Here is an 18,209-nt window from a genome sequence, read left to right as displayed (position 1 = left end):
GGGAAAGACAGGCCATTTAAACAAATGGTATTTCCACTATTGGATAACCTTTGAGAAAAGGTTAAATTTAAATCCACAACTTTCACCAAATACTAGGTTAAATTCCAAATGGATCAGGGTAGTATATATGAAAGAAGCAGAAGCAGCAGGAGCAGAACTGGAAACAGAAGCAACAAAAGCAGAAGCAGCAGGGGCAGAAGTAGAAGTAGGAGCAGGAGCAGAAGTAGGAGCAGAAGCAGAAGCGGCAGAAGAAGCAGAAGCAGAAGCAGAAGTAGGAGCAGAAGCAGAAGTAGGAGCAGAAGCAGAAGCGGCAGAAGGAGCAGAAGCAGAAGTAGGAGCAGAAGCAGAAGCAGAAGCAGCAGAAGCAGAGCAGAGGAGGAAGTGGAGGAAGAGGAGGAGGTTGGGGGGAGGAGAAGGAGAGGAAGGATAAGGAGGGAGAGGAGGAAGAAGAAGAAGAAGAAAGGACAAAATAAAAGGAAACCAAAAAAAGTACAAATTTATTTTTAATCTGAGAATGGAGAAATATTTCTAATGATGTCCATATAGACAGACTATATGAAGCAAAATGTTTTCAGACCTTGGACAACAGGCAGTGCAGAACTGCGATCCCTGAGAAAAAAGAAACAGATGAGGTAAGGCCTATAATTTTCCTTGCTTTCTAACTGGAAGCACTTTATAGACTATAGTGCAGAGGAGGAGAACTCAAAGAGACCATAGCAGGCTCTCTGAGATGAGGAGATAGATTGCAGTTCAAGGAGGCAGAGGTAGCTGGGAGAACTGAAAGCTACACAGAGAAAGAGTTCTAGAAATCTGCACAAGGGGTCCTCTTGAGGCTGTTCCTGGCTGACTCAATGGCTGGCAAAGACTGAATGGGAAGCTGTAAGTTGAATAATTCTCAGAGCTCACACAGAGCTGGGAGATGTTCATGTCCTGACCAGTCATAATGGAGAATTCTCACTGAACGCCCGAAGAATTCAGTAGAGATCCTAAGGATAACGCCTTAGTAAAAGTACTAAACTAGCCATAGAATACTTCAAGATCTGTTTACGCTTAAGCCAAGATCATACTCTTCTTGGGGCACTCACCCTTACAAAGCTTCAAACAAGCCTTTAAAGAATGAAGCTGATCTGAAAGTAATTTAAACTGTCTGCCAGAGAAAAAATATTTTTTAAAAAATTTATTGTGGTAAAATATACATAACATAAAAGTTAGCTTTTAAGTTATTTTAAGTGTACAGTTGTACAATTCAGGGGCATTCAGTACATTCACATTGTTGGGCAATCATCACCCCTCTCCATCTCCAGAAGTCTCTTTGTCTTCCCCTTCTGAAACTCTGTATGCATTAAATATTCTCCATTTTCCCCTCCCCTCAGCCCCTAGCAACCACCCATCTACTTTCTGAGTCTATGAATTTGACTACTCAAGGTATCTCATACAAGTGGAACCATACCATATTTATCCTTTTGTGTCTGGATTATTTTATTTAGCATAGTGACCTCAAGTTTCAGTCATGTCGTAGCATGTGTCAGAATTTCTTTCTTTGTTGTACAGTCATCTGTCCATGGGCACTTGGGTTGCTTCTACCTTTTGGCTATTGTAAGCAATATTATTATGAACATGGGCGTACATTGCTTTCAGTTTTTTGGAGTATTTATCCAGATATGAAATTTCTGGATCATATAGTTCCATACTTTTTAAAGGAAGACAACAAACTCTTAACACTCAATATAAAGTTTATAGTGTCTAGCAGCCAGTAAAAAAATTAATAGGAATGTAAATAAGCAGAAAAATATAATCCAAAACCAGGAAAATAGTCAATAGGAACATCCAGAAATGACAGAAATTATACAATTAGGAGACAAGGATTTTAAAACAATATGAATGTGTTCAAGGATTTAAAATAAAACAATGAACAGAAAAAATACAAGGTAATAAAAATAAATAAATGGAGCTTCCGGAGATTAAAAAAACCCCAACAATATCTGAAAAGATCAGTGAGCTTAAAGAGTAGCAATAGAAACTTGCTTATAGCAGCGGTTCCTAACCTTTTTGGCCCCAGGGACCCGTGGTCCTATGAGAATCTAATGCCTGATGATCTGAGGCGGAGCTGAGGCAGTGATGCTAGCACTGGGGAGTGGCTGCAAATACAAGCTTCACTGGCTCATTCACTGCTCACCTCCTGCTACCCTGCCCCGGGGTCGTAACAAGACACAGACTATATTAGTCCGTGGCCTGGGCGTTGGGGTCCTCTACTCTAGAGTTCACACCAGGTACCTGTAACGAGGATGAGGCACAACCATAGAGTTGCGAAGCCTCCGTGCTTCCTAGAAGGTACACTGGCGGGGACGCTCTGCTCGTGAGCGCTAGTGGGCGGGGGAAAGGCGGGGGAAACTTCCGTTTTAGCTGCCTAAGGTGGGGGTTGGCAAGGGGCGTAAGCACTCACTCGGGCTGGCTGGGAACCTGGAGAGGGGAGACCAGCCCACATGGTCGCTGCAAGTGGACAGTTAAGACTTCTCGGAGCAGGCGCCAAGCAGGTTTGGGGAGAAAGAAGCTAGTGTGATGAGAGGGGTGCATGCCGTACGGAAGCCACAGTAGCTCCGACACGAAAGGTGTCAGGGCTCGGGAGTCGCCCCCGCGCTTTCTGGCCTTCAGGGGAAGTCACAGGACGTTTACAGAGTGTCTTTCCGAAGACGCCAGCTTTTGAATATGTTACGCGCTGTCACGTCTTCAGCATTAAGGAAGAAGAATCCGATTCTTGATTGCCTGGTTGATACTATTGTTTGGTTTTGTTATAGGAGAAAACGAGATACGATTAAAAATTTGAGGGGTTCACATGATTGTGAAGTGGCATTTTAGATTCTGAGTTCCAGATGTATAGTATTCACAGTAGATAATATACCCGTCCTTTCCTCAATGTTGGGGCCATTATCAGGACGTTTTTTTGGAGCCCTTTCCTGCTTAAGAGGCAGAGTGTCTTTTCACACAATGTTTTTAGGGAACATGAACTGTGTGAGACTTTCTTAAACATGCACTTACAGAAAAAGCAAGGTTCACCGGTAGCCAGAAAAGCACAAGAAAAATTAAAATCATGTGCATCCCATCACGTGTACTCCTGGAGAGTAACAATATTGAATTTATATGTTAAAGAAAAGCTAAATTGGAGGCCACAGTTTGGATATAACCCTAGGCCAACCATTCATAGCTGGGGAACCCGAACTTAAATAGCTAATTTCCAGCAAATACTGACTTGGTCCTGAAATGAAAGTTAAGCTTTCTTGTGTGGTGACCTTGCATCTTCCTAGCCATTCCGCTGCGAAGAAGTAAGCTTGTACAGCACTGCTACTCTAAAGGAATATAAGTCTCTAATAACCAATCACAGTGGAAAAAAGGTGCTTCCTCATTTGTGTGTAAGGGGAAGAAAAATAATTTTCTCTCAACCCTTCTGAGTTCTTCACTAACACCCCTGCAATAGAAGATTAAGAGAAAAATAAGATTATTAACATTTATACCTCATGTATATATGAGAGATAACCAGGGAAAAGTGAGCAACTCCGGGCTTGGCTTAGAATTCAGGCCTAAATACCGTCTTAATAGGGAAAGGGGTGGGAGGGTGTATGCCTCTTAGAGGAGAGTAAAAGACGAAGGGGCCCTTAGAAGAAGAGATAAGAGGTCTGATAGTTTGTGACAAAATTTGGGTGTACTGTTGACTTCTATTCTTATCTCCTGTGACAAGAGTCAATCTTCCCTGGTTGATGAAACTCCCTGGAAGGGACTTAAGACAATTTTTAGTCCTTTTGGAGGATCTGTCTTTAGGCAGATAAGGGGAGTTCATAGAAAGGCTCTTTCTACATTTACTATTTTTCAAGTGCCTGCAGCTCAAAATAATATTCCAAAGGGACATATTTGGGGGTGGTGCATTCTGCTACCCTTCACATACTTTAAACTGCCTAGAGCCAAGCTTCTTAATGCTTATGAGTTTTGAGATCTCCTTGTTTGCAGTTTGTTTTTCACACAATAAAAAATTCATAGCAAGTAAAGCTGAATTTCTTTTGACAATAATTACCTCCTTGTATATAATAGGTAGCCTAAAGTCTCAGATTACTGCCCTAAAATCATTTTTACACTCCCTGAGCTGATTCTGTATGATATAGAAATAAATGAAGACCACCCAAAGAACAAACACTTTCATTCAGAACCTGCTATAAGCAAGGGAGTCAGTTAGCCACCATCACTTGTGTATTGCAGAGTCTCCAAGGGAGGAAAGGGAAAGCTTTATAGTGGTAAAAAGGGAAAGCTGAAATATGCTCAGTTTGGAATTTGTCATCTTGGGAAAGCCGGAGCACATTAGATTAATAGAATCAGAACATCCTAGCTGGTAGGATACTAGGGAGCATGTTTAGCTTTCTCTGTTGGTCCTAAATTGGAGGCTAAATATTAGCGATAAGTTTGCAGTTATTGACCGAGTCCTGATTTAGGGCATATTGCAGCATTGGTTGTAGTTTGAGTTTTGGCCTAGTTGCTTCAGGTTGCAGGTCAGAGTGCTGTTTTTATCTCTTTTTATTCCTTTATGTATTCAGTCTCTCAATGAATACAGAACATAATCTAGGGAGAAGGGGAGAACAAGGCCATAGATTCTTTTAGATATTGCTTTGGAAATTGATCAGCTTCAGAAATTACTAAAAAGACTATTCTAGTGGCTCCTTTCATTTTATCACATAGTCCAGCACCAAACAGCTGAGGTTTGTTGGCCCTGTTGGAATTCCTTGTCCCAGAGTTGCCTAGGGAGTGAGGTTCAACTTTGGTCTGGCCTTACTGGTTATCTTTTTTTTCCCTTCAGCCTAGCCTGGTAGCTGGGATCCTGCCCCATCTCAGAGATCAGGCCATGGAAGCTGTGTTCCTGACAGCCCCTTGGAAGGTGAGCTGGGTTCCTCCTCCACTTCCTCATTATAGCCTCATTAACATGGCTTTAACTCCTTTTTTATGGTTGAGCCATGTTTATCAATTTGGGGATTTTTCCTTCTTGGAAGGTGAGGTAAAGATCTTAAACTCTGGAGTTCAGACAGGTTCAAATCCGTGTTCCGTTTTAGGTGTATTACTTTCAGCAAGTTACATAGGTTCTCTGGGCCAGTTTCCTTATCTGTAAAATAAGATAATAGTAGTACCTATAGCATAGAGTTGTGAGGATTAAATGAAATAATGTACATACATACGTGGAGTACTTTGCTTAGTATCTAGTTACATTTTAATCACTCTGTATATTTAGCTATTGTTACCATAGTTGTTCATTGTTTCTATCAGTAAAAATTACTGTGTACCTGCTGTATACCAGATACCATACTTGGTGCTAGGAGATAAACTCTTAACTGAAGGAATTTACAAGATGTTTGGAGAGGTACATATGTAAGTTCTTTTAACACAGAAAGAAATTCAGATCTATTAGTATTTAAGGGTATAATGGAAACTTAGCTAATGAATTTGTAACATTATGATGGGTAATTATAAGAAGTTGAGTTTGAAAGTAAGGAGACAAGCTGGGACGCCATTGCAACAATTTTGAAAGAACAGTCTTGATCAGGAGGGAGGGAGTTGGAGTTGCAGCAGATGGACCATATTGCTTCGGCGTGTCTGCATGTTATGAAGCTCTGCCTGCCTTCTCGGCTTCATCTCCAGCCTTCCCCCACAGCCAGAGAATGTGCAATGTTATTCCATTCTTCCATTTCTTTATATTTCCTGTTCTCTTCCTCCACAGGCAAACTCACTTATTTATATTTTAAGACTCAACTCAAAAATCATATTCTCTATGAAATCCTCTGACTTCCTACATTAACTACATTACTCTTCCCTGTGTTTCCAACTAGGCCCTCACGGGGGGAGAGGGTGGTGGCTTAAAAGAATGGTTTCAGAGGAGCTATAGAGGCCTAATCCAGGTGCTGAGTTGTGGAGTGATTGGAAGTGAGTGTGCAGTTTTCTTTACAGAAGGTAGTCCAGTAAGGGAACGAGAGAGAGTAGAAACCAGAGGGGAAGGAAGGCACGAGAAACATCTTTTTAACAATAGGAGAGATTTTAGCAGTTTTGCTGGCTAAGGGGAGGGAGTTAGTAGAGGAATGAATGTTTAGGAAAAAACACTCCTGTGTTTCTCTACTTTCACACTTCACTTCACTTCTGATACCAGACGCAGGGTTTTTCCATCTATCAAGTAGTTCATGACACCAGCTAAGTGCCTTGCAATGTAATTCAATTCCGATGCTCTCTGCCTGGACTTAACTTAGGATCCTACAGGTTAGGGCCTCAGTCCCACAAGACTGCCCTTCTTAGATACCAATCACAAGTGTAGTTGGTCACCTGTGCTTCTGAAAGACTGGCTATAAGTTGGAGGTTCCCACGACCCTCTCCTTAGGTTCCATTAATTTGCTGCAGTGGCTCAAAGAACTCAGGAAAACAGTTTACTTACTGGATTATGAGTTTATTATAAAAGGATCTAACTCAGGAACAGTCAGATAGAAGAGATGCATAGGCCAAGATAAGTGGACAGAGATACAGAGCTTCCATTTTCTCTCTAGGCATGCCATTCCCAGCACCTCTGTGCAACCAAGTTTTCAGTTTTTATGGAGGTTCAATGCATAGGTTTGATTGATTAAATCATTGGCCTTGGTGGTAGGTTCCATCTTCAGCTCCTCTCTCTTCCTCTTAGTTGGGGTTGGGAGGGAGCCGAAAGTTCTTACCCTCTAATCTCATGATGGTTCTTCTGGAAGCCAGCTCCCATTTTTATGGACTTTCCAAAGGTCACCTCATTAACGTAAACTCAGATGTTGGAAGAGATTTATTATAGGTAATAAAACATTTCTTCACTTTTATGGCTCTGGAGCTATCTCAGAAACTGAGGACAAAAGACCAGATATTACTAGATAATGCTCATTTTCTGTTATTTAGGAAATTCTAAGGGTTTTAGGAGCTCTGTGCCAGAAACAGGGCAAATATACAAAGACCAGATAAACTTTTTTTTTTTTTTACTGTAAATCACAATATCACAAGGGGAAAGAAGGTAAAGGTATAGAAAAGAAAGACTCATTGGATTCAGACCTTGGAGGAGACAGCAGAGAATGGAATCAAAGGCAGAGGAGGAGGGATTAAAAGAAGGGCATCCTGAGGAAGAAGAAGAAGGATGAGTAAAAATGTAGGTACTGTCTGGAGGAGGTGGTGGGGAGTGTGAGAGGAGTTAAAGGGCATATGCCCAGGGCTATTATCTGGTCATAACTGCCATTGCCTTCTGAAAGGGAAAGTGAGCTACCTGTCTACACAGCCCCCTCTGATTACCTCCCACGGGGCATTGACCACTGGATTGTTACCATGTTGATTTCTCCATCTTCCTCCTATGGACCATTCACTCCCCGAGGCAGGGACCAGAGCTGCTATGGGGTTGTACAGTTGTGCACTTAGCAACTCTAGGAAGCCCTATTCACCCAGCTATGAATGGTTTCCTCAGAGTTGAGCAGTGCACAGCCTGAGTAGCTGTATTGTGTGACCTAAGCAGGAGCTGTAACCTTTATTTTTACTTGCCTATAGCATGAAGGCTAACAACTTATTGGTGCTCAGTAAATGTTTTTTGAAGAAACAAGAGTGATAAAGATGTAGAGTACCACTGGTTAGGAATATGAGAGCAAGAGTTGTTGGGAATCATTACGGACCCAACTGTAAAATTAAATATACAGAGATAACTCCATGGGAGGTTAAACCATTTTGTCCTCTAATGCTTGTTATCCTTTATGTAGATGCAGAGAATGCAGATGGCTAAATTGGTCAGGTTGAGACAGTAAAAGGAGAGATTTTCAGGATGGTGGTGAGAGAGAGGGCTGGAGGAAGGCAGGTTTGGTAGGGAAGAGAGAGAGGCCATGTAATTTGGGAGATTCCAATGTCTACTCCAGAAGGAGCTACAGGAAGCTTCTCAGGATGGGGGTGGGATTCCCTGGTCCCTGGTGCCAAGCACCCTTGTTTTGTAAAAATACTCCCTGAACCCACACAATGCCTTGTAAGAGAAGAGAGTATGCTGGTAGACAACCAGGCCTCTGCTCCAAGGGCTGCAATAGCATATGAATGAGACACCTTCCATTCTCGGCCCGCATGAGGTGAACACACAGTTGCAAATGGAAACTTCTACTGCATACATTGTGATGAACACTTTATCTCTCTGGATATACTCTCTACCTTTCCCCACTTTGGGCTGTGCCCTGGGAGACTGACCTTTACATTTACCATCAGTGGCTGCATTCCTCCAAGGGCCTGCCTCCAGCTTTGTACCCTCTCCAACAACTTTCTGGATTCCAATAACCCTTCCCCCTATCTTCCTCTTCCCCAGCATAGCCAGCCCCTGCATACTTCTGCAGGCCTTGTTGCTTTCCGGGAAGCTTCTCCATTTCTTTGTGACTAGTGGGCATACAAAGCTATCCTCAGTAACCTCATTTGTGTTTGCCACCTCTTCCCTATGAGGACCTGGGCAGAAGAAACATATTATTTATAAAAGTTAGTATTGTATAGAGCAGGGGTCAGCAAGCTGATATTGACCTGATAGTAAAGTTTTATTGGAACACAGCCATACCCATTCTCTTACCTGTCCTCCAATGGCTTTATTTTCTGCTGCAGCAGCAGGGCTGAATAATTGCAGCAGAGACCAAATGGCCTGAGAAGCTTAAAATATGTACCATCTGGCCCTCTAGAGAAAAAATTTGTCAACTCTAGTATAGAAGAAAGAATGTGCCTGCCTCGGGGTGAGAAGACTGGAGTTGATCCCTCCCTGAATCTACTTATTAATTGAATGAGCTTGGCTAAGTCACTTTACCTCATCAAATCTGACCCATAGAATAATGGTAATAGCTTCCAAAGTTATTGTCAGAATTGAAACTATAATTAGTCGCTGTGTTTTCAGGAGATGCTGTCCTTTGAGGATGTGGCTATGTACTTCACCAGAGAAGAGTGGAACAAACTTGACTGGACTCAAAAGGACCTCTACAGAGATGTGATGCTGGAGAATTACAGAAACATGATCTTATTGGGTAATGACTCTGCTTAAAAATTTGACTTTGAGTGCTTTGAGTGTCTAGTCCTTAATCCCTTTTCTGCAATTCCAAAATCAGAAAAAGCTCTGAAAACCAGAAGTGTTTTCATAACTCGTTTGGCTAGAAGACCCATCTGGAAGTCATTGGTGGCAAAACCTGATTTCATCTTACAGGAAACTTATCATCCTTATTTTTCCCATTTGGTCTTCATATTTGTTTTGTTTTGGTTTGGTTTTTTTGCATCAGAAATCTCAGTGTGTTTGATTAAAAGTACAGCTCCAAACCCTGTTGGGTTAGGGGTGGTATATAATAGAAAATGACACACCAAGGCACCTTTCTAAAATCTTGAGAAAATTCTGAATCTTGAAACACATCTGGCCTCAAGGTTTTCAGATAGAGGATTGTGGAGGAGGGATAATTTCCTTTTGTTTTAGAGTTTATTCCTCACCCCCACTGGCCTCTTCCACATCTATAAGACCTCTTGGAGTTGAAAATATTGTGGCTGATTTGGATTCCCAAGGCTAGCTTTTTGTTCTCTTGAAAATCTTATTTGTTTTCTCTGGAAATGGGTTTCTTCTTTGTTTGCAACATCACTAGTTGTGTCTTAACCGACTTCATTTTTGAACCTTCACTGCTTTCGTCTTCCCAGGAGCCAGCCTTTATCTTATTCCAATGCTGTGTCCCACTGTAGGAGTTTCCTGGATAGTTTTCTTTCTAGGACCACATATCAAATATTGTAGACCCCCACACTGCACTGACACTGTTGGCACAAAGTCTGTCATGAGATCGTTGACTTACCTTTGGATTTGTTAATATTTCTTTTCCCATTAAAAATTCTAAGAGCATATTTGAATACATGGAAGGTATTGGAAAGCATGAAGCTTCGGAAGAAGAAAACATTCAAAGGTAACACCGTTGGAATATTTCCTTTTGATTTTTCTTTCCTTATGCTTTTAAAAAAAATGTAGCTGAGCATATTTGTATACTTCTGTAATCCCTTTAAAATTTAATGTTGAGACGGGAAAAAATGGTGTCGATGGCAGAGGCTCTGTTCGTCCCTTTTGCGACCCAATCAAAGTTGTGACAAACACGGAGCAAACAGCAAGAAAAGTCACCTGGGATCAAGATGAACAGAAGCACTACAACTAACGAGAGAAATAAGAAATAACCCTATAACTGTAGAAGGTAGGAGGGGGTGAAGATGCAAGGCGGCCCGGTCCTGAGTGGCTGGTGGGACAGAGTAGGACAGAGGCTATGGCAGCAGCAGCTGACAGCTGCAGACGCCTCTTAAAGGAGCCGTGTCTGTGAGCAGACTTTCTCACTCTGAGCACCAGCGCTGGGTGGGCTGCACTGAGGGCACCAGGGATTTACAGGGGAACACTGAGTTGTCAGAGTGAGGGCCAGAGGCAAGGCTTTCTCTTGTACAGACGTGCCTGAGGTACCCATTATTCCTCTGTTGAGCCCTGCCCCCTACCCAGTGTGCAGACTCAGCACTGCCATAGTAGAGACGTCATCAAACTGGATAACAGAGGTAGCTCTGCCCCGAGGATTCCCTGAAACTCTGCCTCCCCCAACTCACAGACCCACCCAAGCCACATCTAGGTGTGTCCTCAGCAAGTCAGATGCTCCTTGCTGAGCAGAGCCAAGACTCACACTGGTGACAGCTGGCTTCAGTTTCTGGTGTGGTTTCTTGTGGCAACTATAATCACAGCATCTGTGGATTGCTTGCTGAATCTTAACAGGTGGCCCCGGAGGGGCACAGGCTGGGGCTAAACTTGACCTGCAGCTGAACCCCTCTCAGGACTATGCCACTGGACACCTGCTACACAAAGCCACATTAATAAGACTGGGAGACTTAGGAGCTTTGCTTAGTATATAGAAACAGTCACAGAAAGGCAGCCAAAATGGGAAGACAAAGAAGCAGAAACCATAAGAAAGAACGGACCAGAGATCCAGGAAGAATGGAGTCAAGCAATCTAACAGATGCAGAGTTCAAAACACTGGTTATAAAGATGCTCAATGAATTTATTGAAAGTGTAGGTGAATTCGGTGAGAACTTTTAACAGAGATAAAAAACATAAAAATGGAAATTGTAAAAGGGAACTAGTCAGAAATGAAGAACACATTTTCTGAGGTAAAGAGTATATTACAGGGAATAAACACTGGATAAAGAAGAGGATCGAACCACCAATATAGAGGGTGGGGAAGCCAAGGACACTCAATCAGAATGGCAAGATAAAAGAAGCCAAGACTATAAATAATTTAAGGAGCCCATGGGACACAATTAAATGTAAAAATATCTGTGTCATAGAGGTACCCAAAGGAAAACAAGACATTAAAGAGCTATTTAAATAAATAATGATGGATAACTTCCCTAACCTAGTGAAGGAAATAGACATACCCCAGGAAGCTCAGAGAATCCCAAGAAAGAGGAACCCAAAGAGGCCCACACCAAGACACATCATAATTAAAATACCAAAGGTTAAATACAAAGAGAGAATCTTAAAAGCAGCAAGAGAAAAGCAGTTAGTTACCTACAAGGGAGCACCCATAAGACTGGCAGCTAACTTCTCAAAAAAAACTACACAGGACAAAAGGGATTGGCACAAAATATTCGATGTGATGAAAACCCAGGATCTACAACAAAGAATACTTTATCCAGCAAAGCTATCATTTAGAGTCGAAGGACAGATAAAGAGCTTCCCAGACAAAAAAAAAAAAAAAATAGCTAAAGGAATTTATCACCACCAAGCCAGTATTACAGGAAATGTTGGAGGGACTTCTTTAAGAAGAAAAAAACATTTATCAAAAACAAGAATAAAGAATGGTAATAATTACATTCCTATCAACAAGTACCTCAAATGGAAAAGAATTAAGTGCTCTAACCAAAAAGAGTGGCTGAATGGATAAGAAAACAAGACCCCTGCGTGTGCTGCCTACAAGAGACTCACTTCAAGTTAAAAGACACACACAGACTAAAAGGAAGGGGATGGTACAAGATATTGCCTTGATGGACCTGGAAGGTATATGCTGAATGAAATGGATCAGATAGAGAAAGACAAATATTGAATGATTTCACGTACATGTGGAATCTGTAGAACAAAATAACAACAACAACAAAAAAATGGAAAAATGGAAATAAACTCATAGATAACAATTTTGAGGGCTACTAGATGGGAGGGGTGTTTGAAGGGACAGCGAGAAAAGGCAAAGGGATTAAGAAGTACAAATGGATATTTGCAGAATAAACACGGAGATGTAGAGTGTAGCATGGGAAGATGGTTAATAATGTTATAATATGTAAGGACAAAGGGTTACTAGATTTAGTGGGGTGATCACTTTGTGAGTTATATAGATCTCTTATCACTATGCTACATAACTGAAACAAATACGTTATGTATGCCAACTATAATTGAGAAAAAAACTAATTGAATTGTACAATATAAATATGAGCAGCTAATTGTCTATCATATATCAATAAATTTGGAAAAAAAAAATCCTTAATGTTATAGCATCAGCATTTTTCCTGTTATTAAAAGCCCCTATAAATATAGTAAATGATCTTAATGTAATTCTATTGTATGATCCATAATATTTATTCATTTTCTCATTTAAGAATGTTTAGTGGCTTTGTGTTTGTTGGTTTGCTTGTGCATTTATCATTTTCTATATTATGACGTTCTAATGGATATTTCTGACTATAAATCCTTACATGAATTTTCTGATTATTCCCTGAGGTATATTCCCAGGACTGGATTTTGGAGTTAAAGGGTGTGGGCACTCTCGAGTCTCTTAATATATACATATTACTGAATGATTTTTAAATAATAGAGAAGAAAGTAAAAGTCATCTGCAGGCCTATTGCCCAGAAATAATTTCTGTCAACATTTTGGTTTACTTTCTCCTAGTTTTTTCATATATGTATATACTTATGTACATACACATATACATGTAGTTTTAAAAAACAAAACTTGGATCATAATTTATATGAGTTTTGAATCATACTGTATATGAGTTTTGTATTTTGCTTTAAAATATCCAAGGAACATTTTCCTATTTTAATAAATATTCTTTGAACACATGGATTTTTAACATGTGCCTAATACTTTTTCCTTTGTCGGATTAATGTTCTATGCTTTAATTACTCTCCTCTTAACATACAGTTTATATCAGTTTTGCGTTGTTACAACTCTGCTGAACATCTCTGGAACATTAATTTTTGTCCTTATTATTCCTTAGGCTGTATTTCTGAGAGTGAAATTACCACATCCAAGGTGTGAATATCATTCAGGCTGTCAATAAAGATTGCCAAATTTTCACAAAGATTGTGCCAGCGCTTTGATTATCGTCCTTATCTCTGCTTGCTACTGTAGACCCAAAGGTTAAACTGAGCTCTAGGACATCTCTCTGTAACTCACTAACCACCACATCCCATTTACTTCTCATGAGTAGGATTTCAATTTCCCAAACCTGAGGTGATCTGTCAGCTGGAGCAGTGGGAAGACCCATGGATCCTGGATCTACCAAGAGCTGGGACTAGGAAGTCTTCCAGTAGTGCTTGCCCAGGTGGGTGAGAAGACCCAGTCAAGTGGAAATCATAAACAGGAAGGGAAGTCACATTAATGAAGCCCCTTCTGTGGCCCAGATACTGAGCCAGGTGTTTCCCATATCTTCTCCCACTTCATCCCTACTGCCCTCTGAAGGTGGTAGGTTTGACCATCATCCTCATTTTCCAGATGAAGAAACACATAGCTTAAGCTATCTATCACACAGTAGGTTGCTAGTTGGTATTTGATTTCAAGTTACAAAGCTTATCCTCTTTCTACCGCAGTAAAGTACTTCCCTGAAGCAGCCGGTTTGGTGTTTTCTGACTGCTGTTATGCCATCCTAGATACTGCTTTATTCTACTCTCATTACTTACCCTTTCTACTTTCTCTTGTTTCCCTGCATTCCTTTTGTTTTCCACATTCCTCAGTATTTCTTGATGTACCTGTTTTTTTCTACTTACTAAATCCTGTTGCTGCTTCTACCCCTTCCCACATCCCTTTACTCCAAGGTTTCTCAATTGAAGTACTTCAACGTTTTGGGCTGGATAATTCTTTGTTGTGGAGGAACTGTCCTGTGCATTGTAGGATGTTTAGCAACATCCTTGGCCTCTACCCATTAGGTTCCAATAGCACCATCCAGTTGTGACAACCAAAAATGTCCCTTGTCAAATAATGGCCCCCGAGAGGTAAAACTACTGATAGAGAACCAATGTTCTGTTCTGTTAGCTTTTATACCTACTTCCCTCTGATTCCTTTTCTATTCTATCTTACACTTTCTCCATTTTTAAGGAGCTGTTTCTCCCAGAATTATTAAAAACATGCTTATCTAGAAAGTATAAGACGCTACCTCTCCTACATTTATGTGACACTCCTGAATACCCATAGTAAGTTGTTGGGTAAGTTGGGTTCGTTTGGTTCTCATGTTCTCTGACACACTTGTTCATTTTTTAGTTGATTGATATCAAGAACTCTTTCTGTTATGAAAGCTGAGAGTCCTATAAAAAAATCAGAATTTTGGCCTCTTTAGTATGATGATATAACTAAGTAAACATGTCTTAGCTTTATTTGAGTATCTTATATCACAAACAATTGGCTTCTTTTCCCTTTTTTCTTCTGCAGTGGAGAGGTCGGTTATATGTTTCCTTTTTATTTCACTAGGTTCAGAAGCCAGATACCAGATGATAAAGCTGATTCCAAAGCAGAAAATTTCTGAAGATTTAGAGTCATATAAGGTATCAGTGATAAAGCAGAAGATGGCAAAGACGTCTTCAGAAAAATTACTTAAATGTAACAAATTTGTGGACATTTACAGAGTTACACTCCCTACTGTTGGTGATGAATGCAACCAGGACTTCCTTCAAAACCTTTACCTTTTTCAAGATCAGAATGCTCAAACAAGGAAGAAGCAGGGCAAATACGATGGATATGGAAAACCCTTCTATCAGAGATCATTACTTTTGAGGCATAAGCAAATTCTTACAAATGCAAAATTTTATGAATGCAATGAATGTGAAAGAGTCTTTAAGCGTCAGGCAAATTTTGTTCGACATCAGAGAATTCACACTTCAGAAGACCCTTTTGAGTGTGACATATGTGGCCAAGCTTTCAAACAGAAGTCTGCTCTTACTATCCATAAACAGTGTCACCCTCAAGAAAAGCCATATAAATGTCATGACTGTGGAAAATTTTTCCGTCAGATGGCATATCTTGTTGAACATAAGAGGATCCATACCAAAGAAAAACCTTATAAATGCAGTGAATGTGAAAGAAAGTTTAGTCAGAATTCAACGCTTATTCGACATCAGGTAATCCATAGTGGAGCAAAACCCCATAAGTGCCTTGAATGTGGGAAAGCCTTTGTTCGGAATTCAACCCTTAAGAGCCATCAACAAATTCACAGTAAACAAAACACTTACAAATGCAGTGACTGTGGAGAATTCTTTGGTCGGAATATAGATCTCATTCAGCATCAAAGAACCCATACCAAGGGGAAATTATTTGAATGTAGAGAATGTGGAAAAACTTTTAGTTTCAAGTCAAATCTTCGTCGACATGAAGTCATTCACAATGGAGAAAGACCCTATAGATGTGACAAATGTGGGAAATCTTTCAGTTGGCGTACAAGCTTTATTAAGCATCAGGGCACTCACAAAGAGCATATATCTATGTGAGACTAACCAGGAAAGCTACCATTTAAATACCAGAACTTAACCGTCATACAAGTATGTATAGTTTGATTGTTTCATGAAAATTAATAAATAAGAACTGAACTTTTTTCTGTGGGGACCCTCTTTTTGTAGGTAAGCTTGCTGTAATCCAGAATTACTTAATAGACAATATGATAGGCTGTTATGTCCAGTTTCCCTTGAGACCTGTATACCTCAGTTCCCCCAAATCAAGTTAAGGCAGAAAGGAGACATTGTAGCTTTGCTCTGTGGTCCCACAGGCTGGAGACCATTTAATGGATCATGAATGATTTAAGAATGCCTTTCTTGGTTTCATACAGAAAAGATGACCTGGTATTCATAGACTAAAAGTAAATGCCACTCACTAGTAGCTAGTGCGGGAGTAAGAATTACTAAAATTTATTTATAAAATTAAATTAGCATGCTACTACATTCTACTATAGGTCACCAATACAAGAAACCCATTTGAAATTCTAATAACCGAAACATCACTCTAGGTCTGCATTAAAAATTGCTATTTAGACCCTGTCATATCATTCAAATCCCCTCTAGTTTCTTCTTTATATTTATTATTGTTCCCACCAATTCCATTTCTTACCCAGCATATAAAAGTAAAAGAGTTCTATTGAGAATGAGAAGAAAGCAAGTGGCACCCCATAAAATTGAGGACTCTTAAGCCTTGCCGGAGGAAAATATTGATTAGTGTTAGATTGTATATTGGGTTCAAAAATACCAAATCAGTATTTTTGTACTGGTTGTCATGAATTGGCTAGAAGAAAAGACTGCAAAATTGTATTTCCCTAAGCAAAATTAAGAAGTTGAAACTTCTCACTGATGAAGAAATAAGCCATTGAGAGAGAAGTCTCCCTTAACACAGCCTTGGGAGATGGGGACCTATGAAAAGCAGAAGAGGGCTTGAGTACACAGAGGTCTAGCCCAGGCTATTAAATCTATTCTGAAAAAAATAAGTAAGTAAATCTCTCCTATTCCTATAATGCACAAGCTTCCAGCTTTCCAGAATAAAGAAGGCACAACTAAAGGATACATGAAACATGGCTATAATCAGCCACATCTCTCCCAAGAGGAAGAAAAGAGCTGCACTACTCAATATGCTAACCACTAGCCATATGAGGCTATTTTAATTAAATGAATGAATGAATGAATAAATAAATAAATTCCTCAGTCAAACCTCACTTTTCAAGGTCAGCACAGATGTAGAATGTTCCCATCAACAGGAAGGTTTATTGGACAGCACTGTAAAGAGCTCCTAAAGACTTCTTATGGAAACACAGAGAACTTGTATTTGGCTCCACTTCTTTCTCTAAAACTAAATTAAAAGGACTTCTTTTCCCGATATTAATGACCTCTATAAAATATTTGAAAATATTTTTTTCAGTCAAATCTCTGAGACTCAAAGGAGGAAGTAAGGGATGACACGGATCTGAAAGCCTTGCTGAACTAACTTGCTTTGGGAGAAAGGAGCCCCCACCTCAAGAGTGCAAGTGTAGGGAAGGCTTTCTGCCTTCTCTGAAAAGATAAACAGTTGTCAGACCAAGAGTATAGATTAGCAAAGTTGATGTCAGTTTGTTAACAGCAGTAAGGCAAGAGTTCCAAACTAGCCCTCGATAGAAGGTAATGGGGAAGAAATGCACAAGTTTTTGCATTCTTATTTGGCTAATGGGATTGACCCATTGTCCTCCATTCCTTGGTAGACTGAGCAATCAGTCATTCAGTGAAGGTAGGGGGAGTCTGGCATCAACAGTCTAGAATATTCCACTGGATTAGAAAAGGCATATCTTTTCTTGACAAGATCACTGATGCTTTTTTCACTATATTTAAAGCAAGGGGAAAAATAAATACAAATGTTAATTTGCCTACTTTAGCTAAAAATGCTAAACTAGAAATTAAAAAACTATGTTAAAATTTAAATAAGATGAACATTGATAAATGTTTTATTTTCTCATTTTTACATACTCGGGTTACAGTTAAGTAAAATCTCATGTAATGTGGCCATATGTATGACAGTTACGCCACTCACATTCAAGTTTTGACAATACCTGTGTGAGTCTAGACATTGTTCAAACTCATTCTCAGTTGTTGCTTCATCAAGATAGATTCTCCATTTGTCAACATTTCTTAGCTGATGGAAATGAAGAAGAGGGTAAATTGTAAGCAAGTATAAAGCAAAAGTACTACATAAAATTCTAAAATAAGTTTTAAAATAAAGATGACTTCCTGGCAAAATAAATTTTCAGGTAAGACCCTCTTCACCAAAAGTTAACAAACACTATGAGTTTTATGCTAATTATTCCTTCGTATAATGTACACATACAACCTATCTATGTCTAGACACTCTATAACTTAGATTTGATTTTTCTAGAATTTTACATACATGGATCATACTCTTGTTCTTTCACTTCACATGT

General features: G+C 39.9%; 1 protein-coding gene across 2 annotated transcripts; it reads left to right on the top strand.

Moving 5' to 3' along the window:
* The first annotated feature begins 2,392 nt into the window (after window positions 1-2,392).
* ZNF789 (zinc finger protein 789) lies at window positions 2,393-17,137 on the top strand. 2 transcript variants are annotated; one of them, XM_011385598.2, is made up of 5 exons: window positions 2,393-2,534; window positions 4,838-4,915; window positions 8,921-9,047; window positions 13,503-13,616; window positions 14,756-17,137. In XM_011385598.2, exons 1-5 carry the CDS (start codon window positions 2,484-2,486, stop codon window positions 15,766-15,768), a joined length of 1,383 nt encoding a protein of 460 aa, XP_011383900.1. In that variant the 5' UTR covers window positions 2,393-2,483; the 3' UTR covers window positions 15,769-17,137. The 2 variants fall into 2 exon arrangements, with proteins under 2 accessions (XP_011383900.1, XP_023381972.1); XM_023526204.1 differs by lacking the exon at window positions 4,838-4,915.
* Window positions 17,138-18,209: the final 1,072 nt, after the last annotated feature.

Source organism: Pteropus vampyrus, unplaced genomic scaffold (assembly GCF_000151845.1).
Source record: "Pteropus vampyrus isolate Shadow unplaced genomic scaffold, Pvam_2.0 Scaffold739, whole genome shotgun sequence".
Classification (NCBI taxonomy): Eukaryota; Metazoa; Chordata; class Mammalia; order Chiroptera; family Pteropodidae; genus Pteropus; species Pteropus vampyrus.
The sequence above is the reverse complement of the archived record's forward strand: the minus strand, read 5'-3'. Positions and strand labels throughout refer to the sequence as shown.